This window comes from Ursus arctos, unplaced genomic scaffold, assembly GCF_023065955.2.
Source record: "Ursus arctos isolate Adak ecotype North America unplaced genomic scaffold, UrsArc2.0 scaffold_12, whole genome shotgun sequence".
Taxonomy (NCBI): Eukaryota; Metazoa; Chordata; class Mammalia; order Carnivora; family Ursidae; genus Ursus; species Ursus arctos.
Genome location: NW_026622786.1, coordinates 54,089,964 through 54,112,031, shown reverse-complemented (window position 1 = coordinate 54,112,031; position 22,068 = coordinate 54,089,964). Strand labels below are relative to the sequence as shown.

Below are 22,068 nucleotides of genomic sequence, written 5' to 3'. Positions count from 1 at the left end.
GGACTGTAAACGTCTACAGAGAAAAGACTGTCTTGTTCACTACCGTATATACCATGGTATGCCTGGTGCATAGTAGGACACACACACACCCCTTTAAAAAAGGAACGATTGAATGTTGCTAAAGAAATGAGTGGATGGCAGCCCCACTGTACTGACAGCATCACTCTGGAGAAACATCCCTGTCCTTTAGCAGGTGTGCACAGCGTTTGAGTGAAAGAGCAGTTTGAAGGAAGATCATATGTCAAAGAACTTCCAAAGAAACATTCCATGTCCATCCCTCACTGGGTCCCCATCCATACACAAACACAGTAAATGTTCATTTGTCTAAAATCCAAAGAAACAGAAAGCTCAAATAGTTAAGGAAAATTATATTCAGTTTTTTGAGAAAGGACCCAGTGACAATAAACACTGGTATCTCAGATTGATTGATTGATTGATTGATTGATTATAAACCCCTCATTTACAAAGGCTTTAAGGTGGCTTGTGAGACCACATCTAAAACAATTAAAAAATATAAGTAAAAATGGTAAATGAGGACTAGGGAGAATGTTAATTAGAACATATTAGGTGCCTAGTAAATGTTTGCTGAATGAATGGTAAAGAATGAGTGAAAGAATAAAAGGTCAAGGTCAAAGAAGAAAGCAAAATGGATATATCTAGGTTCGTCTAGTAATAACTGATATTTATTGAATGTTGCCTTGTGCTAGACGCGAAGTACTCTATGTTTTAAGTCATTTAATTCTCAAACCAACCTCATGAGGTCAATGCTCTCTAACCCCACTTTACAGGTGGGAAAACAAAAAGACAAAGAAGTTAAGTAACTTGCCCAAGGTCACCCAGCTAGTACATGGCTGAGTCAGAACCTTTGCTCCTAATTGACCCAGCTGGGCCGTGTCATAGTTTCCTACTGTGGGGGAGAGGAGGAGTACGTGTTAATACAATTAGTGCTAATTTCCCTTCAGCTAAGGAGAAGTTAATAACTGATATTCATAGAGTGGTTTATAGTCTTACTCGATCCTCACAGCAATCCTTATCCTAAAGAAGAGGAACCCAAAGAAGAGGTTAGCTGTCTTGTTGAGGACCCCACAACTAAATCAGAGCTAGAATCAGAACCTGGCTTCTGCCTCCACACCCTTTAGCTGAAGTTGTGAGCTGGTTTTGGCCAGGCTGTTGTAATTAGACCTAGCAGGTCCTGAAATAACTTCTGTGTCATCCACGAGCAGTTTAATTCTAGTTTTTGGAGAAACTGATAATCCACATATAGAATCACAATGGAGATAACTCATTACCCAGGTGAAAGTTTATTGTACTTCCAGCTTTCAAGCTTACAGATTTAATTTTCTTCAAACGAGCATTCTGGAAGGCAGAACTTATTAAAACAGTGCATGAAATGCAGATTAGTCTTCCTTTTCAGAGGGAAAGGGATCTTAAAAGAAGATTGATTTAAAGGTTCTAAATAGTCTGCAGATATATAGGAAGGACTGAAAGATGTGTTGGAGGGGACAGGGGACCAAGGAGCAGTGTGGGGAAGTTGGTACAAATGGGAGACCCAGTGGACACTATCCTTTCTGGGCCTTCTGGTGAAATGAAAGGAGCATTGACCAGGCAGCTGTATAGCAGCAGGCCGTTGGCCATCCTGGCTCTGTGACCTTAGGCTGATCACATAACCTCCTAGACCCTGTCTCCTTTTCTGTAAAAGGGTGACCTCCTAGACCCAATATTCTATGATTCTGTGATTTGAAGTGCATCAAAACATCATTCTTTTGTTCTTTATGGAGTGGTGGTAGATGTAGTCAGTGTCCAAAACACGTTGGGTTTGAATAGCCTCAAAAATAGCCTTGCACATTTTGCTACTGTCGCTCCTTTTAAGATATTAAACTCAGTGACCTGAATTAATTCTTCCTTCTTCCTCTTTTACCCGCTCTTCTGACTCCACGTATAATAGCCCATTGTGCACAAGTTTTCTCCTACGATTTTCCACCCATCTTAGAATTATGTGTACCTCTGAGCAAGGCTAAATGGGACCCTTGATTACAATAACGGTTGCTAGTTTCCCTCACTCACGTGGCTAAGCTAACAGTCCTGCTGTGATGTAACTTTGATTTCATGCCTTTGAAGGGTGGCTAGTGCTACAAAGATCGCTTTGTATGAGACCCCAACTGGCTGGAAGTTTTTCGGGAATTTGATGGATGCAAGCAAACTGTCCCTTTGTGGGGAGGAGAGCTTCGGGACTGGTAAGTGCGTGGCCCTGTGCTACCATTTCATTTTCTGTAAACACGACTTGAGGGAGCGCTCCAACCGCTAAGGCAGGACTGAAATAGCACCGGTGGCCGATGTGTCCTAAATCAAGATGCAGTTTATTTATAACAACCCTGATGAAGTATACACATTTGAAAAGCCGTGAGCGTGCTTAGCCGAGGAGGGCTAATTTTGCTTCCAGAGGATCACATCCACCGAGACAGGAAGTTTGGGGGCCCCCTCAGCGTCATGGTCACTGAGTCTGTAGAGATTAAACAGAGTGATAAACATATGTTTCTCCCCTCCGTGGTCAAGGAAACTTTTATAAATGTTTTCCTTTCTGGGAAGAAATACGGTGGAGCGAGTCAGTTTTTCGTTTTTATTTAAAAGGAGGTTGCAGCACAGCATTAAATCTTTCTCTTTAACAGGCCCAAGTTTGCTGTAGCAAGTTATGATTCATTAAGGTTAAATGAAAGGAGGCCATTAGGGTGGAAGGAAGTTGCTAGGTGATCAAGAAATTAAAAATATGTCCTTGTCCGTGAGGATGTCTGTAGAAATTGTTAGTATGATGAGGGAAGGGAACATAGGAGGCTGGGGGACCTTTCAGGACCCTTAGACTCTACTTTCTGTGCTCTCCGCCCTCCTCTCTGCCTGTGCAAATGCTGACCTGAAGTCCTACTTCCATGACCTTCCCTACTGCCTCATCCTATCTACGTCAGTTTCTCACCTTTCTAAATCTCCATTCAGTCATGTGGCCCTTTTCCATGCGTTGGTCTCCAGCCAGGTTGCAAGGTACTTCACTGGCCATATTTCTTCTCCTCTTAGTCTTTTACCCAATATTTTGAAATAAAAGGACTGATCTTGGTCCTTTAGTACCAAAGCAAAGCAGAGATTGAAATCTTACCTCCATAAGTCTTGCAACTGAGTTGCAATTCATACCAGGTTAAAGAGAATAGATGCTGACTTTATTTCATTTCCTACAAGTCCTGGGGTAGAGTGGGTAGAGTGAGCTGGTAAATTTGAGACATGTATATACAAAGTTCTACGAAATTTAATGTCCTTGAGGAAGTGGTAATGCCCCTTGGTAATGAATTGACTTGATAGACTTGGGGGATATAAGAAAGATGGATGAGTCTTGGGATTGAACAGTGTCCACAAAGAAGACTTGATGGTTTCCCAACGTTCTGTGTCTTTGGTCAGAGAACACAAGGCCACTGCTTAGCCCTATCGTACTTCATAAAATATGGACTATGCCACGTTACTCCGTGGGATACCAGATGAATGCACATGAACCTGTGAGGTGGTCTTATTCCATGAAATACCAACCCCCTCCCCCATTATCAAGTGCAGGCTTGCTTTCAGTCATTCTTTTTTATGGATGAAGCTGTCTTTGAAATCAGGGACTATGTCTCCACCTTTGGTTTCCTAACCTCCCTGTACCTGCATCAGTGCTGAACATAGCAAAAGGGAGAAAAGTTTAGAACAAGGTTTCCTTTCCCAGGGTGTTTGGGTATGTGGAAGGATACTAATTCTAGGAGAGGGTTCTGAATTCAACAGAGATCAGAAAACTTGGAACACAGCTGTCTGTCTTGGATATTTATAATGATATTAGCATTCGAAGATTCCAAAATATTCTACTGTAAGGAATCCTGTTTGTACAGTTTTACCTAAACATAGTTAGCTACATCTTTCTCTCTCTGTTCTCGTGTGTGTGTGTGTGTGTGTGGTGTATGTAGTGACATCTTACCCCACAGATCTGTGTGGGAAGCACTGGGCAAAGTGGATATCAAGCCTGGAGCATGTAGGAGTCCCTGATGTGGACTGGCTGGGAGCACACCTGGAGACGACATAGCACAGGGACCCCTCTCACATGACAGGGCTTCACCTACTGGAAGGCAGGTTGCAGGTCCTGTCCTCTCCAGGCTACCCATCCTTAGTTCGCCTTCTCATTCCTCACTCCACATTCTTTGTATACCAAGCACCAGCTTCTCGATGCTTCCAAGTTCACCAGTCCCTCTCTTAGATCGTGTCCAGAACTAAGCCCAAATCCATGTGTGACCTAACTGAGAGGTAAAGACTAGAGTGGGATGATTATTTCTGGAGAACTGGGCCCTGTGCTTTTTTGGAAATAGCTTTCATTTATGTTAGCTTTCAGGACATTTCATAATACTGTTTAGCCCATATAATGTGGATAATTAAGCCCCTTTAAGTTTTTACTCAGGAGAATTTGCCAAGCAAATTTGTTGTTCACCTTACATTTGAGAGATTGATTTCTTTGAGCAGACATTAGACTTTAAATTATTTCTTATTAAAGTTTGTTCCTCTTTATTAACCCATTCAAATACTAAATGCCAACCGTGATTTTATCTTCCCTTTGATATCTCTTCTATCCAAAGAGAGAATGCATCATGAGAATAATCCACAAACTCTCTTTCTCTTTGAAGAAAGGAAAATTGTTCTGTAATGTTTCTGAAACAAACGTTTTAAAAACCAAGCTGCATAGCTATGGGTCTTTGCTGCTGTGAGTGAGTGGCAGCTGAAGTTATTTAACTGAACTTCTGATCTCCTTGTTTATAGAGGAGTTAATTTCCACCTGCTGCTAGTCCCTTGCTGGTGAGTGCTTCCCTCAGTTTCTTTACAGAGTTATTCAGGGTGGACATTAGTGACTCAACAAGCTTTGCAATATTTCGGTTCTGTAGCTTCATTGAGTACAGGGTCGTTTATTTCTGTATTTTTCCAGGTGAGAACAGAGGCAATTTCTCAGGCAAAGCCTCCCTAACCTTCCACTGTGGGTCCACTCCCTTTCTTATTGGCTCTCAAGGCACACACACTTCTCCTTTGTTGCATGTATTACAGCTGTAATTTTAAAATTACTTAGGATTACTTGCTTCACATCTCTTGGCTCCACTAGACTGTAAGTTCTGTGAAGACAGCAATTACGTCTGTCTTATTCTCCATCATATCTCCAGAGCCCCCTATAAAGGGCAGCATGGAGTAGGGGCTCAGCAAACACTTGTTGAATAAATGAGTGAATGAACACACTATTCACTTGGCACCCTCGATGTAGATAAACAGAATCCTGGTGTAGGAAATGGAAAGACTTTAAAAGTTATTTGGTGTGATTTCCTGTGTGTTGCTGGAATCATAGTTGGCAGGCAGTGCTGTTCGACTTAAACACCCACCTCACCGGAGAATCTTACCTTACCCCTTGAAGCAGTCAGCAACTCTTGTGGGGACTCAACACCATTCCCACTCCGTAGTCCAGAGTCGGGAACCTGAGGTCTTTGTGAGAACAGGTGAGCTTTTATAAAGGAAAAGAAGTTTACTTGCAAAGATGTGTGAAGGAGTCAGCCTTCAGAACACCTGGCTCACCAAATAAAATAAACCACCAGCATTTCAGAGCACAAGCCATAATATCACTAATGTTACCAAGCACACATTAGTCTGTCCCTTTGGAGGAACAGCAGCTGCCTTCCAGGATGATCATAGCCGCAGAGGCTAGGACACTTCCTCACGCATCAGCATTACAAAGGTCGCAGTAAAGGGACTCAGAAATAGGCACCAGAACTAGACAGGGTGAACCTGTTATTTTCGGCTGATCTCATGATGCAGTTATTTTTCCCCCAACTGTGGATGATGGTATACATGTTTACACACAATGGCAGAGGGCAAAGTGGTGTTCTGTCCCATCCTGAATATGTTGGGAAATTGGGACGGTAATAGAAAGTGAAGTCCTGGGGCGCCTGGGTGGCACAGCGGTTAGGCGTCTGCCTTCGGCTCAGGGCGTGATCCCGGTGTTCTGGGATCGAGCCCCACGTCAGGCTCTTCCGCTATGAGCCTGCTCCTTCCTCTCCCACTCCCCCTGCTTGTGTTCCCTCTCTCGCTGGCTGTCTCTATCTCTGTCGAATAGGTGAATAAAATCTTTAAAAAAAAAAAAAAAAGAAAGTGAAGTCCTGAATAGAATAGAATGTCACTGCTTTTGAAACTCTTCCTCAGGGAAAGGAGAGGCTTGGGAAAGAGGGATAGGAAACAGTTGAAGACGAGCCTGGTATGTAGAAATATGCCAGTAAATTATGATCTGGCCAGGTCTAGAGGTTAGTAACATTTTTTCCTGTTTCATCTTTAAAAGGTTTTAGCGATGATGCATCCTGTAGGATGAAGTACAGCATTGATGCTTTGCAAATTTAATTTTAATTTCTTAGGCAAAGTTTCTCATGTTTGTACTTCTTTGCATTGACTCATTCCTCAAATGTTTATTGAGCTTTAACCGCATCCCAGATACTGCGTGAGGGTCTGGGGGCCTGATGGGTACAGTCTTGTGCAGGGCTCTGTAGTGTCCACATGTGGGGCAAGAAGTCAGACCCTGGCCAGGTGAGCAGGTGTGTGAAGTGATCAATGGTGAAGCGCAGGGGGGCCCTGGGAGCTTTATTGGCAGGGCACCTGACCTGGTTCTGTGGTGTAGGGCATTAGATTTTCTGTCTGGTTCTCTGCACATTCTGACTTGCACAGCTCTTGAGTACATTTTCCTCTAGGTAAAGTCCCCATGGGAAAGTAAGAACATCCTGTCTCTGGAGATTTCCCAGACCGAATACCCCACTAAACTAGGCTGATAACCTAATTATAACTAACTCAGTTAAACTATTACCTGCATGTCTGTCTCCCTCACCTGTATGTCTGTGCTCATCTGGGAGGGCAAGTAACATGTCTTATCTTGGTATTTTCTCATGTACTTGGAACATGGTAGGCACTGGTTCATAGTTGTTGAGCAAAAAATGGATTTTGGGTTAAGACACAGCTCCTGCCCGTCAGGCGCTTACTATAGTCCTCCAAAGGAAAGAGTTCCAGGGGCAGTCACAAGGCAGTACAGGGTTCATTGCTAAAGGGAAAGTCTGGGGGTGGCTAGGAGAGAGCCCCCGAAGGCTGGAGTGATCTGGAAAAGGCTTCCAGAGGAGTTTACCTGTCCTTTCAGAGTAAAATCATTTGTACAATAAAAGCCAAAGAGGACAAGACTGTGGCTAGAGCAGGTCTGCTGAACCTCCCAGCCAGTCAGCTGGGGTCTGACCATTCCTGGGACAAACCCTTATTGATGTTTGGTGTGCAGGCACCAGCTAGGGATACACCTCAGAGTCGAAGTAGGGTAAGAGCAGACAGGGTATGATAGAGAAGGGGTGAGCATGGAGGGCAACAAGAAAGCCCTCCTGGGTTGGGGTGAAGTGGAAGGTAATTGCAGGAGATATTAGCCAGGCTAATAGGTGTATATGGAGTGGACATTTTCAGGCAGAGAGAATAGTGTGTTTGGAAGACCAAAAGGGAGGGGCGCCTGGGTGGCTCAGTCGTTAAGCGTCTGCCTTTGGCTGACGGCGTGATCCCAGGGTCCTGGAATCAAGCACCGCATCGGGCTCCCTGCTCTGCTGGGAGCCTGCTTCTTCCTCTCCCACTCCCCCTGCTTGTGTTCCTTCTCTCAATGGCTGTCTCTCTCTCTGTCAAATAAATAAATAAAATCTTAAAAAAAAAAAAAAAGACCAAAAGGGAAGGGTACCTGGGTGGCGCAGTTGATTTGAATGTCTGACTCTTGGTTTCGGCACAGGTCTAATCTTGGGGTCACGGGATTGAGCTGTGCGTCAGGCTCCACACTCAGCACAGAGTCTGCTTGTGTTTCTCTCTGCCCCTCCCCTCTCTTTCTCTCTCAAGTGGGTAAAATAAATCTTTAAAAAAGAAGAAGAAGACCAAAAGGGAGCTAAAGATGGGCAGAAAGTGAAAGACAGAGAGACGTGACAGACAGATGCAAGTGTTTTCATACAACTCCATGTAGCTCTTTTTCAGTTGCCACTGCCCCATCCTCAGACCTGTCACCTGGCGGAAGCAGGCGCCCAGTACTCCCGAGATGCCCATACTGGTAAATAGAACCTAATCCCCAAACTGTTAGCTTTTGGCTCCGTCAGCAAGGGTTGACATTTTTCTTGGCTGAGGCCTGGAGTACGCCCTGACTGAGCTGAGTTTATACTTACCACAAGGTGCTGATTAGGCTGAAGTAAAGTGACAGGTGTTTGAAGATGCTGAAGTGGCAGAATTCCCAGGCCCTCAGTTAGTCCCTGAGCTGGACCAAGCATGAAGAGACCCAGTGCAAAGCCCACCACTGCCTTTGTGTCAGCTAGGACTAGTTTCCCTTTCCTCACAGTTATAGGAGCTTGGCTTCTTTTCCTTTTTTAAATTAAAGAAAGTGATACCAGTAATTCACATTCATAATAGGAAAATTAGATGAGGAAGAAGAGGAAAATGCTGTAATGCCACTGCCCAGAGAAAAGAGCATCTGGGTTATATTCCATTTTCTTCACCAATGTATACAATTAAGAGACATTATATTTGAAAGCTTAATAAGGTAGAGGAAAGCACTCATTTCCCCCCAAAAGTTTCTTATTTTTCCCTTATCCGTAATGGTATTTTGCATTTATATAGTACTTAACAGTTCATAAAATATTTCTACCCTCTATCACAGTAAGTCTTACAATTGTGTGAGAAAGGTAACATTATCCCCATTTTACAGTCAAGGAAACTGAGGCTTGGAAAAGGTAAGCTAATAAATAACAGAGTTTCAGATTCTGGTTTCATGACTCTTTTTTTTTTTTTTTAATTTTATTTATCTATTTGACAGAGAAAGCGAGAGAGCACAGCAGGGGGAGCAGCAGAGGGAGAAGCAGACTCTGCTGAGCAGGAACCCAGAGGGGGGCTCGATCCCATCTCCCTGGGATCACAACCTGAGCCGAAGGCAGATGCTTAACCAGCTGAGCCACCCAGGCGCCCCAGGGTTTTGTGACTCTTAAATATAAAGCATCTTCCATTGAAACACAACGGCCCTTACTGCAAAAGCAGCAACTTTAGAAACACACACACAGACACCATTGTCTTTTTTTTTTTTTTTTTTTTTACTCTTAGCTTGTCATTATTCATCAGAATCCTAAAGAAAATGAAATGTACCCAGGTTTTTAGGGCACCTGGGTGGCTCAGTTGGTTGAGCATCTGACTCTTGATTTCAGCTCAGGTCATGATCTCAGGGTCCTGGGATTGAGCCCCACGTTGAGCTCTGCACTCAGCAGGGAGTCTGCTTGAGATTCTCTCCCTCTGCCCCCCCACTTTTCTAGCTCTCTCTCTCTCTCAAATAAAAGAAGTAAATCTTGAAAAAACAAAAACAAAACAAAAAACAAAAAAAAGAAATGTACCCAGACTTTCTGAGTATTAGAGTTACCTAGAGTTTTGATTACATGAAGGTGAATAGTGAGAGTAGTCAGAATTTCCAGAGACTAGGGATCTTGCAAATGGAATAGAATATTTGTGTATGTTATCCAAGGCAGATATTTTGTTGATGATATTAGGTGTGTGATTTAGTTATCTCCAAGTAACTTGGTCAGACTTGGGTAAGATTTTTAGATTTTGTTTTCATTTCCTCATAAAAGAAAAAGTGGTATTCTTTACTTAGAACAGGAAAAGCACAAAGGGACACTGCCCCTTATGCTTTCAGTCTAGCCTAAAGAAATAAATAAATACAAAATAAGAAGAAAAGGGGGAAAAAAAGAAGGAAGGAAGAAAAATACCCATGGGAGCACAGACAAATAATTCTAAGCTGTATACTTTTGTCATGAATTCTCAATATATAAGGGAAGCTGCCAGAATCTTGCTGCTCAGGGTGAACTATTGCCAAAATATCATTTGCAAACGCTGTAAAGGCCAGCAAGCTAATTTCTGTTCCTTGAGATAGCAATACAGGTAAATAAAAGTCCATAGATAATGAAATTAGGTAAACCAAAAATTTGTTACATAAACTGCTACATAAAAGTATTGCCTAATATCTCCAGGTTTGTTGGCTTCCAGGTTCTGAGAACTATGGTCTCTAAAAGTGGTATTTTATTGAAGAGAAGATCTTTTGAAAAAAAAATTGTGTGTTTTTATGAGCCAAAAAGAGAAAGAGAAAATGTTGTAGTCGATTAATTAACTGATAAACTCGTTCATTGCACTCCTGTACGGTTGTTTACCTATTCCGTGTGCTATTCTAGTCACCAGACTTAGTGATAAGGATAGATAAGAGATGTCTCTAAGAAATAGGTGAGAAATGGGGTGGAAGGCTCATAAATAGATGATCGAGGAATATGGCACCCCAGCAGAGATGCTGAGCAGGTCGCTATGGGAGAAGAAAGAGAACGTAGCTGGTAACTGCTTAGGGAAGCCTGGGCCTAGTTCCAGACAGGAGAGGACATTTGAGTTGGGTCTAAAAGGATGAAAAGAGGAAGGGAACAAACTTAACTCATGCCTACTACACAGCCAGCATTGTGAGATACTCTGATGTTCTAAGAAGAATACTACCCCGTGGGAAGTCAAGAAGGGCACACTGTCACTTAGAGAATTCAAGGCCTGGGGACACCTGGGTGGTTCAGTTGGTTGAGTGGCTGCCTTCAGCTCAGGTCGTGATCCCAGGGTTCTGGGATCCAGTCCCGCATCAGGCTCCTTGCTCAGCGGGGAGCCTGCTTTTCCCTCTCTCTCTGCCTGCTGCTCCCTCTGCTTGTGCTCTTTCTTTCTCTGTCAAATAAATAAATAAAATCTTAAAAAAAAAAAAAAAGAATTCAAGGCATGATAAAGTGCACAGCATTATGGGAGAGGGATTGTATTGAGTCCTGTTCAGAAGTCAGAAAGTAGCACTCCGTATGGTCCGTGTGTGGTGTTTTTTCTGAGAATAAGGAAGTTAAGGGCTGCAAAGGAAAGTTGTGGTCCCATATCAGTTCTTGGAAAAGGGTCTCCATGCACATAAGCACATCCAGAGGCGTCAGTTTTTTAGTTTTGGTAAAGATTTTAGCAAGTACCTTAGAAGGGGACAGATGTGCCATAGTTGATTTAAACAAATCCCTCTTGGTTAAAGAAAGATGTCCTAGACTGGAGTTGCTGGATCCACAAGTAGGTCCATTTTTAAGGCTTTGAGACTTTTTCCGAATTTGCCCTCCAGAAGATTGTACCTCTCCCCGCAGCAGCATGCTAGAATCCCATTTCCCTTATACCTCTCCTGATCCTAGGTATTCTCGTTTTAAAATCTGTGGCCATTTCTCAAGCAAGTAGTAGTTTCTTATGTGGCTTTAACTTTAATTTGTTTTTTAAAAAATAATGCTAGCTTCTTATGTAATTGAGTACCTGTATTTATTCTTTGGTGACTGTCTATTTATATCCTTGGCCTATTTTTCTATTGAGGTTTTGCTTTTTTCTTATTAATATGTAAATTTTTTCTCTATTGAGGTGCATTAAACATCTACTTTATATTGCAGATGTGTTTTTTTTTAAGTTTGCCAATGGCCTTTTGCTTTTATCTATAGCTGTTTTGCTGATAGAAATGATAATTTTTTTAGTAGACAAATACATAGATTTTTTTTCTTTTATGAATTCTGAATTTACCTGTATTTGCCATCCCCAAGACTTAAAAAAATATATATTTTCTATTACATTTATATTGTATATTTATATTATATTTATACTTGTATATACCTTTTATTTATATATGTCTTTGAGGATTTAAAGGTTTTCAGATTTTATATTTGAATGTGTAATGTATCTGGAAATCTTTTTGGTATGGGGGGAAAAAACTGAATTTTTTCCAACTGTCTAGCTAGATATCTAAATACTACTTAAAAAGTAATTCATTCTTTTCCTGCAGCCTTGAAGTGACACCCTTATCATATATTCAAGTCACATATGTGTTTGGGTCTCTTTCTAGATGCTCTCTTTTGTTCCATCAAGGTGCCAGGCTTTTAATTATTGAATATTTATAATGGCCATGTTCTTCTGTTGTTTGTTTTTTTTTCTGTTCACATTTATACTTTATAATTGATATATCAAGTTTCACTGAATTATTCCACTGACATTTTTATTGGCATTAGCCAAAAATATCTAAATCACTTTGGGAAGCGTCAGCTTCTTTTTGGTATTATGTTGCTTTGTTCCATATGTGGTTCCTTCCATGTAGTCAAGTTCCTCAGTAAAGTTTTATGACTTTTTTGGTTGGGTCTTCATGTTTACTGTTACGTTTATTCCCAAATGTTTTGGAGCAATCACATTTCTTATAGCTGCTTGCTGCCCCCCGGCCAGGTTCTGACCACATCCGTGAGAAAGATGGACTCTGGGCTGTCCTCGCTTGGCTATCCATTCTAGCCACCCGCAAACAGAGTGTGGAGGACATTCTCAAAGATCACTGGCAAAAGTATGGCCGGAATTTCTTCACCAGGTAAGTCACAGCCTGGCTGGAGTGCAGAGGTAGGGTGGGGAAGCGGCAAGAGAGAGTTCCCATGTGTACAGATTTTTTCATGTCTCTCAAGTGATAATAAAACCATAGTTCATCTAGCCTCTACAAATTGAGGGATTTTGAAATAATTCAGTCAGGGTCACCTTTTATGTTAGCCATAAAGAACAAGGCTTAAAAAATGTAGTTAACATATTCAAAAGAATAAATGTTTTGTAAGACTTTTAAATGTACCTGCAGGTGGACATGATAATTGTGTTGGATTTGGACTCAGAAGAATGGATTAGAATTTTATTTCTGCCCCTTAGTGCACTGGGAAGTCATTTAACCTCTCTCTAACAGAAAACTGTACTTATTTTTCTCATTTGTAGAAATGGAAATAACAGTCTGCCATTGAGTGGATTAAATGAAATATGAGTCTGAAAGTGTTTTATAAACTCTAGGGCACTCAAAGTATGGAAACTTTTTTTTTCTGAATTTATGGAAACAATTATGCTTAGTCTAAATCAACTTTTCTGACTCATTAAAATAGGTCCCCAAAGGCTGCATACTTGTCAATACTTCATTCATTGATTCAGTAAATATTGACTGTGTGCCTACTTTCTGCCAGGCACTGGGGATTCAGCAGTGAACAAAATACTTAGAATACATAGTAATTCTTCTTTGCCATGCATACTTCTGTTTTTAAAAGGCATTAATATTTTTTTTTTCGAGTAGTGCTTTTTGCTAATTCCAATTTGCCTTTCCCCTGATAGGTGTAAAAATCTAACAGAATTTTTCCTAGACCTCACTATTCTAATTATTGAAAGGAAATATGAGAAAAAGGAGAGTAGATGAATTGCTCACTGGTAAGAAATGCATAGATATAATTTCTTTGGGCCTCAGTTGCCTTTTCTATAAAATAGGTAGTTAGATTAGGGAATTTAAAAAATATGTCACAGATAGAATAGTCCATGATCTCTGGATAGTCATGCAAGAATTAAACCTTAAGCAACTCAGCCTCCTTACTCAGAATCCTCTTACCAACTTTCGAGAAGTTCATTGCTGTCTTTCTCCCTCAAGTCATTCTTTTGAGGAAGGTATAAGTAATAACTGTCACACGGTACCGCAACAATAGTCCTGGGAACCAAGGCAAGTATCTTTACCTTCTAAGAACCAGAAAAACCTGGTAATTCAGAACAGCAGTCATGAACTCTCTAGAGCCTAGAGTGTCATGAAGGCAGGACCACGTCTGTGTCTGTGCTTCATGGTATCACCAAACACCTCACTCCTAGTAACACTGTAAATATGCTTTGAATGAATAAATGAACGAGTTAACAAGTGAATAGTAGCCAGAATGGAATAAGGCTAGGAGGCTTTTTCAGAGAAGGGGTCACTCTTGAATCAGTTAAAAGTCTCCATCTAAAAACCGTTTTAACATATTTGTATTAATTTCAAATAACTGCTAACTAAGTATTGCAAATAAAGTCCCTAGAAGCTGCATTTCTAGTTAGTTAAGACTCCATCGTACCCTCCGTTTACCTAACAGAAGTTCTAGGCACTTTGCACGCATTGTTTCATGTCAGCCTCAAAACAGTTAGTGATGAGGCAGCTGAGATTCTGTGAGATGAAGCCATTTGCTCATAATAATCGATAGAGCTAGGTTCGAACTCGTTCTGATGCCGAAGTCCAGATCTTTCCGTGATACCCCTCTGTGCCTAGGATTTATAGAGCGCTTCCCTCAAATACCCAAAGGTCACAGATGTAAAGCACAAACACCTGGTTGTAATTTCTGTTTATCATGTTAACTAGGGGAAAGAGCTGACTTCATGATTAAGGGGACGGTTGTCCTTGATTCATAGAATCCTGGAGCCAGAACAGGTTGGCCTTAATTCCCCAGTATTTCTCATGTCTCAGAGGTGTCATCTTGCACATATCATATTTGTTTCACTATCACAAATAAATATAGACTCTGCTGTCTTGAGCCTCTAAAAAATAACTCTCTCAAGAGGTTGTGTGCTACTAGATCAAGAAAAGCCACCTGTCAGAGTCTTTAACTTCATAGGAAGAAGTCGAGAGCAAGTCTTGGAGTAATAACAACAGTCATAGAATTTCTTTTGTGATTTTTTTTTTTTTTTTTTTTTTTTTTTTTTTTTTTTTGGCTTTGACCCTTTTGCGTCTATACCAGGCCTCCTCCGTCAGGGTGAATCCAAAGCACTTTGGACCAGAATCCACCCTTGTTGAAAGGACAGAGGTGTTTTAGATGTAAAGTGTTAGGGTTTGGCCCTTCTGTCTGGTCAGTGAAAATTTGGCATCACTTTAGGAAGCTCCTGTGGAGACTGCAACTCTCCTTCGCCAAAATAGCAGCCTCAGGCAGATCCCAGACTGGGAACTGTCCCAGCATTTATCCCAAAGAAGCTCTAGGAGTTTGAAAGAAAAGTGCCTGACTCATATGCTTCTTGATGCGGAGTCCTCTAGAGATAACATTGCATTTAATTCTACCTCCTCAGGATGAGGTGATTAAATGTTAGATAGAATCTCTCAAAAGCCTTTGAAGCTTCTAGAGCTTATTCTGTAGAAAAGCCAAGATGGGAGTTTTCTGCTTATTCAGAAGCTCCTAACCCTTCCCTGAAATCTTGCAAAGCCTTCCTTTCATCCCTGACCCGCTCCCTCCCCAGAGATAGACAAGCTCAGCCTTTTGCCAGCTTCTTCTGAAGTTAGGTAGTTTGGGGGGGGGGGCAAACAAATGATGAAGAAAGTGGTAATCTACCTCAGGGTGATCCAAAGTCAGCGTGTGGGCCCCACCTTTGTGACTTCTTGTAGGTACGATTATGAGGAGGTGGAGGCCGAGGGTGCCAACAAAATGATGAAGGACTTGGAGGCCCTGATATCTGATCGCTCCTTCGTGGGGAAGCAGTTCTCAGTGGGTGACAAAGTTTACACCGTGGAGAAAATTGATAACTTTGAATACAGTGATCCGGTGGATGGAAGCATTTCAAGGAATCAGGTAGGAACAGACTTATGTGTATTGGGAGAGAGGCCTCAGGACTTCATCTCTGAAATCTCAAGAGAAAAAAGAAATGCTTAATCATTTCTCCTTTGCTGCCCTTTTTTTGGTTTGTTTGTTTGTTTGTTTGTTTTTACGGTTGCTGCTTTCTGCCGGTTCACACATAACTTGCAAATATACTCGTAGGGAAAATGGGATTTGCCCTGGTTCTATGTACTCCCCTATGCCCTCATTCTGGGATTCTTAGCCTCTGCTTCAGAGGGTTTTTACATCCTCCAGAATTCAGCGCAAGACATTGTATTGAATATGTGTGCAAAAAGGAGCCCTAGAATCTAAAGCTGAAAAGGTGAACTACTGCCGTAGTTGCCAGTCCCCTTTTTTCTCTCAGGAGGTGATAGCAGAATGCCAGCCACGAGGGTGGCATTATCATAGACATTTCTCTGGTATGTTCTAATTTCTAAAAAAAAGAAAAAAATTGATGAGGCATTCGAGACTTAGAACTGTTAGCTGTTACTATCTTCAGCACGTGACATGCAGCCAGTCCTAACACAGCAGTGTGTAGCAAGACGTCACAGTTGAGAACCTGGACCATGTCTGGATGGAGACAGAGCTGTTAGGGTTTCCCTCGTTGGGTGCCAGGGACCCAAGACTGCAGGCTGGGTTGGCCCTTGTCCAGGCTTCTCACAAACACCCAGGGCCCGGGGCCCTCTCACTGGTTCTGCTGTTGTCACAGGATGGACTCACCACTAAAAATAAAGAAGGAGATGAAAATTCTTTTACAGCCTTCCGGTTTGCTTTTTCCTGATAGACCCACATTTTTGGCCTGGTCCTTCTCAAGGCAGCTGACAGCTTTGAAGGAGATGGACCACAGGATTGATTTAGTATCTTTCTGGAGAGCAGGCAGTGGACGGGTGGTTGGAGCGTGGCCACAGTGACCCTCTGCGCCAGGAGTCTCCCATCCTCAAAATATTAGCACAGTGGGCTTTCTTCCCTATGCCCGTTCACCCTCTGTGAGAACTCTGGGTCCAGCACAGGTGATTGTAGGCGACATCTGAGATAATTAGAAAAAGAGAGGCCAGGAGTAGAGTAGGAGGTGGGTATGGAAGAGGGGAGAGTGGGGTCCAGAGGATAGTAGAGCAGAGTGGAAGTTTTTGTAGAGAAGCCTTCAGAGAGAAAACGGGCAGTTAGGGAAAATAACCCCCAACTCTGTGCTGCGCCCAGCATCTGTGAGGAGGGAGCGGAGGGAGCTGAGGTGTGTGTGGGAAGGGTGTCGGCATGGGCACGGGTGCTGTTCTCTGCACTCTGTGAGGAAGAACTCAACAGCTTCACATTCTATAATCAGAAAGTCTGAGCATTTAGATGGAGGGCCAGGGAGGAGGGAGAATCTTCTGAAGTAGATATTGCGTCTACCATCAAGTGGAAAGAATTTAGAAGCTTCAAGTTAAAGCTGTGGGAGAAGTTGACCAAGCTGGTATGTTTCTAGAAGCAAGAAATGGTAAATGGGAGTTACCTGTATCCTCCCCATGATGATGGAATCAGGAAGGTACTGTGTGCATTTCACCTGCTGTCTTCACTGCCAAATGGCACGGTTAAATACTGGATGGGATTTGGTGACAAATAGCAGCTGAGGAGCCGTATCTCTCCTTCTGGTTGGTCTTTGCCTTTATGTGAAGTTCTTCTTTGTATAAAAGAATGACAGGCTCGCAAAGACTAGAGAGTTCTCAGATAACTGTCTTGCTGAACCTTCCTACCTCGGGTGGCAGAATATCTACCCAAGAGTCTACAACCTCAAGTCCCCTGAAGAAAGAAGATTATTGAGGACGAGAGATACTGCCAGGGAGGGAAAGAAGAAGGCAGCAGGGGGCTGGGGGCATGGGTTTGACGTGGCGCCCACATGGACCCCACTTTGAGTCCTCAGGCATCAAGGGGAGAGTGATCACTGGATCTGCTTGCTAGGTTGGGAATAGCCAGCTTCATCTGGGGCATTGGCCTCAAGTTCTCTGTTTGAAGCTCTCTGTTGGTGTTTTGCAAAGAGTTCTTCCTCTCATCTTTCTGGAATCTCTTCTGCTCTGGTTTCAGCCCGTTCTGTCCATGTTTTCCTCCTGATCTGGGGATCAAATTTCTGCATCTAGCGACTCATTTGTTTACTTATTTATTAGGCTTCAAACTGGAATGGTTAGTCCATAAATTACAGGGACCAGTGGGGAGAGGAGGGGAGGGCAGGCCTGTGTCATCCAGCACCCCTGGCACCCCGGATCAGATCTCCCACCTGACCCTGGGAATGCTTCTCTGCCCATGAGCTCAGCCCCCTTTGGCTGGATGCAGTGACAGGCTGACCACGGCTGACACATGGGACTTAACTGCTGCCATTTATCAAGGATCTAATTCTCCAATTGATCAAGTATGGATGAAATTAGATCTCCAGACGAATCCCTTGTAATTTGCCCGCCTTCAGTTTCCTTTCCAGCAAGTGGGAAAAACATCTCTACTTACCTTCTCCAGGGCTTGCGGCTCATTTTTGCAGATGGTTCTCGAATCATCTTTCGACTGAGCGGCACCGGGAGCGCAGGGGCCACCATTCGACTGTACATTGACAGCTATGAGAAGGACATTGCCAAGATCTACCAGGACCCCCAGGTAATGTCCAAGCCCTGTGCCCTGACGAGTTCTTTCCGTTGGAGGAAATGATAGTGGTTGCACTGAGTCTGTGTTATCACAGCCCGTTTCTTAAATGGTCAAACACACGTGTTTGTCAAGTCTCCTTCAGTACATCATAACAACAGTAATAGCTAACCATTATCTCAGTATTTTCTCTTTGCCAAGCTCTGTTCTAAACCCATTACCCAAATGGATATACTCACTGAAGTCTCAAATGAGGTAGACTATTATTATCCCTACTGCAGATAAAGAGACAGACAGTGAAAGGTTAAGTGGCAGCTAATAGGGTCACATGCCTGGTGAGCAGCAGAGTCAGGATAACTAACCTTTAAATCAGCCCCTTTTCTGGCATTGTGGTCTGTCACTGGTCATTTGCCACTTTGCTTGGTCTGATCGCCTGTTCTGGAAGAGCACACGCTGGTTCTAGATTTGGTGGTAGGGCAGAGTTTCATGACCCAGCAACAAAGGTCTATGTGAAGAGTCTGAAGACTTGCAGCCTGGTGGTTAGGGCTCCCAGCCCTACCCTAAGGGTCTCCAGAAGTATGTCAGAGTGAGGAGGGACCGTGGAGCCAGTGGTGGGGCAGAGAACTTGGAGGACAGCCACCCCAGGGGAGGAGCCAAGGGGAGACAGTGACACACAGGGAACTTTCACCTTGTTTGTTCCTCACACAACGGTCTTGACAAATGCTCCCCAATGAGAGTTTCACAATCAAAAATGTGTAGGAGCTGTTGTGGTCCATTAACCCCTTCTTCAGGATTTGTAACCCACACTGCACCTTAAGGGCTCTGAGAAAACTTACAGTGAAGACTCCTGTTTAAGTGGCATTTCACCATGATTATTATTCCACAAAGCCTCTTTTCTTCTAACACCTAATTAAAATCCAAGGAAACTCATTTGGAAGGCCTTGGCATAGCAGTTTTGAGCATAAATTTTGGATTTAGAAAGCTCTTGTTTTCAATTCATTTCCTGCCACCTGAGTAGCTGTGTGTCTGCGGGCAAGTCGTTTCAGTGCTCTGAGCCTTGGTTTCCTGGGAGAATACTACCTAATACTACATCACCTCCGCTTAGAGTTATTCTAGGGATTTAAGGAGACAAGGGATGCAAAATTCTAAACATTGCGCCTGGCACATAGGATTAGCTTTTGAGAACATGTGGCTCTTACAGTTGTTTTTATTACAAAAAGAGGGAGTAAAAGGATGCTTCACTTTTACATTTTTTACTGTGGCCGGACTCCAGTTTCAGTCATTGCCAGATATCTGTCATGCTATAGGTATCCCTAAAACTTAAACCAAAGGCGATGGTGTCTGCAGTATAGACCCACAGAATAATAGAACAAGAGGAAAAGAAGAAGGAAGTTGTGTTCTTTGTTTTAATACAGGGCACATGGTAGGTATAACGAATGAATGAAAGATAAGTTTCTTGGAACCAGAGTCCTCAGGAGGTGGAAGGGAAGTGGGGAGGGAGGTGGGAGGGCTCTGAAGGGTGTGAGGTGCCCACTGTGCCTAGATGTGTCACCGTTCCAGCTAGGAGATGCCTTCCCTTACTCTGGGGTTGCTGGCCTTCAGCCTCAGCACTTTCTGGGACTGTTGGAGCCCCAGGGGGAATGGCAGGTGGTGTGGTCAGTGCGTGGAGTTGCTTCTCCAGCTTTCATCCAGCAGTCAGGAGTTGGTGAAGACAAAGGTGAGGGAAAGCAACAGAGGGCAGTAGGAAATGAACTATTCTTGGCTCTGCCCTTGAGTCCTTTGGTTAAACTTCATCTTTTTGGATATCAGTTTCTTCATCTGTGACATGAGCAGTTCAACTAGATAAGTGTTGAAAAATTTTTTTTGATTAAAAAATATTAAACATTATTTATATTTATAAATATATTTGTAAAATACTTATGTTACATTATCCTGCAACAACAGAATTCTTTTATTTTTCTCCCTAAGTGAGAGGTAGTTGGGAGGGTGGTGGTGTTGCATTTTGAAAAGATCTCTTTGGGGACATGTGGGCAGAAGTGGAAGTGGAGGCACTATTGTTCCAGGTGAGAAAGAGAACGTTGATTTAGCGAGATCTGTGGCCCCAGGTTGGAGAGAAATGGCACCCGTTGAGGGATACATAGAAGGTAAAAGCCACTTAGGCTTGCTAATAGATTGGAAAAGGGGAATGTGGGAGAGGAAGGGGGCAAGAGTAACCTTAGTTATTCATTAGCTTTAGACCATAGACTGTGGTGTTGAGTCACTGAGATGGGGAATGCTGCAAGCTGATTTTAGGGGAAAGAACACATCTTTGTGCTTAGATTTACAGAGTTTGAGGAACCTTTGGGATGTGGGAGGAGGCAGTCAGACATGTGGGTCTTGGAGGCCATCTGAGGGCTAGAGCTATGGATCTGTGTCTAGAGAAAGTAATGGGAAAGTTTCTCTTTGTGTCTCCCTCAGGTCATGTTGGCCCCCCTTATTTCCATTGCCCTGAAGGTGTCCCAACTCCAGGAGAGGACGGGACGCACTGCGCCCACCGTTATCACCTAAGAAGACAGCCAGATGTGGTACGTCCCTCTACCCCAGGACCCTCCAAGTCATCTGATTGAAGAGCATGGACACAAACAAAATGTATCCACCCAGGCTTTTTAGGATTTGGTTTTTCCACTAACTAGTTGTTGATGGATGGCACACTAGTGCGACACTGCCAGTTGAGATGCCATGTGGGAAAGAGTGAAAGAGGACCCAGGGGCTTTTGCTAATGTACCTCCCTTTCCGTGCCCTTAGGCCCTGCTGCTGTGCAGGTATTTGTCTCCCCAGCACCAGCTTCTGTTGTCTACAATGTGTGAGATGGAGGTTGAACATCAGCTAGTGAGGCCATTTCTCATGCTTAGGGTGTGCCAATGAAATGACAGTGCAAGTTCCTTTCTTTCTGGTGAATTCTTTCCCCCATTAACTGTTTACATGTGCTCCAGCAAAATGCAATTTCTGGTGCCTTTTCTCCAATCAGTTCTTTCCTCAGAGTGAGACGTACTTGTCTACAGATTTCTGCCTTGTTTTGCAACATAGTCCCACACAAATATTTTGGGATATTAAAGCAAAATAAGCCACTATTTCTTGATGTCTTTTTTTTTTCTTAACTGCAAAATGCTCTCTCACTTTCAGAAAGAAAATAGATTTTCTTAAAAAAAAAAAGAAGTATTGTATTTTGTTTGGATGTCCTAGCTAGAAGACAAAATGTTCTCTGAGCTAGGTTTAAAATCCGTGTACTCAAGAACTGTAATTTCAGATCTTAGCAGGGTCAGCTGAGCCTGGGATCCATCTGAGTTAGATAAAGTAAGCTCAACATGGTTAATTTGGAATGAGGGAAAGCAAGATGATTTTCAGGAGATCTTTTTTTCCCCCCCAGGAGATATTAAATAGCAAAGCATGGCCATGTGCCTTGTGTTGAGATACCATAATGCCTATTGAGGGGACCGAAGGAGAACTTCCAGAATCTTAGAGCAGGATTACTGGCATTTCCCTGGATATCTTGAGCCCACTGGCATCTTACTCATCTTAGAACAATTATTTATTTTTTTTAAGATTTTATTTTTTTGAGAGAGTGAGCGAGAGAGAGAGAGAGAGCAGGGGCAGAGGGAGAAGCAGACTCCCCTGCTGAGCAGGGGGCCCAATGTGGGACTCGATCCCACGACCCTGGGGTCCTGACCTGAGCCGAAGGCAGATGCTTAACTGACTGAGCCACTCAAGCGCCCCATCTTAGAACATTTATATTCAATCCATGAGTATAACGTGGTAGTTAAAAACGTAGCCAACAGACCTGAGTTTGAATCCTGACTGAGATTTTGAGTCACGTTTGAATACGTTCTCAGTATCTTTAAAATCAGGATGAAAGGGTACCTGCCTGGCTCCGTCGGTGGAGTTGTGACTCTTGATCTGAGGGTCATGAGTTCAA

The 22,068-nt window shown here is 42.9% G+C and overlaps 1 protein-coding gene across 3 annotated transcripts in view; it reads left to right on the top strand.

Annotated features, from left to right (window-relative positions):
• PGM1 (phosphoglucomutase 1) overlaps positions 1–21,226 on the top strand; it is a 73,174-nt gene extending 51,948 nt beyond the window's left edge. For all 3 annotated transcript variants that reach the window (XM_057310604.1, XM_026497921.4, XM_026497920.4), the window contains 5 exons: positions 2,119–2,234; positions 12,358–12,493; positions 15,311–15,494; positions 17,997–18,131; positions 20,574–21,226. In XM_057310604.1, coding sequence (XP_057166587.1) covers positions 2,119–2,234; positions 12,358–12,493; positions 15,311–15,494; positions 17,997–18,131; positions 20,574–20,663 — 661 coding nt within the window. In that variant the 3' untranslated portion in view covers positions 20,664–21,226. The remainder of the gene's footprint in view (positions 1–2,118; positions 2,235–12,357; positions 12,494–15,310; positions 15,495–17,996; positions 18,132–20,573) is intronic.
• The last annotated feature ends 842 nt before the right edge of the window (positions 21,227–22,068 follow it).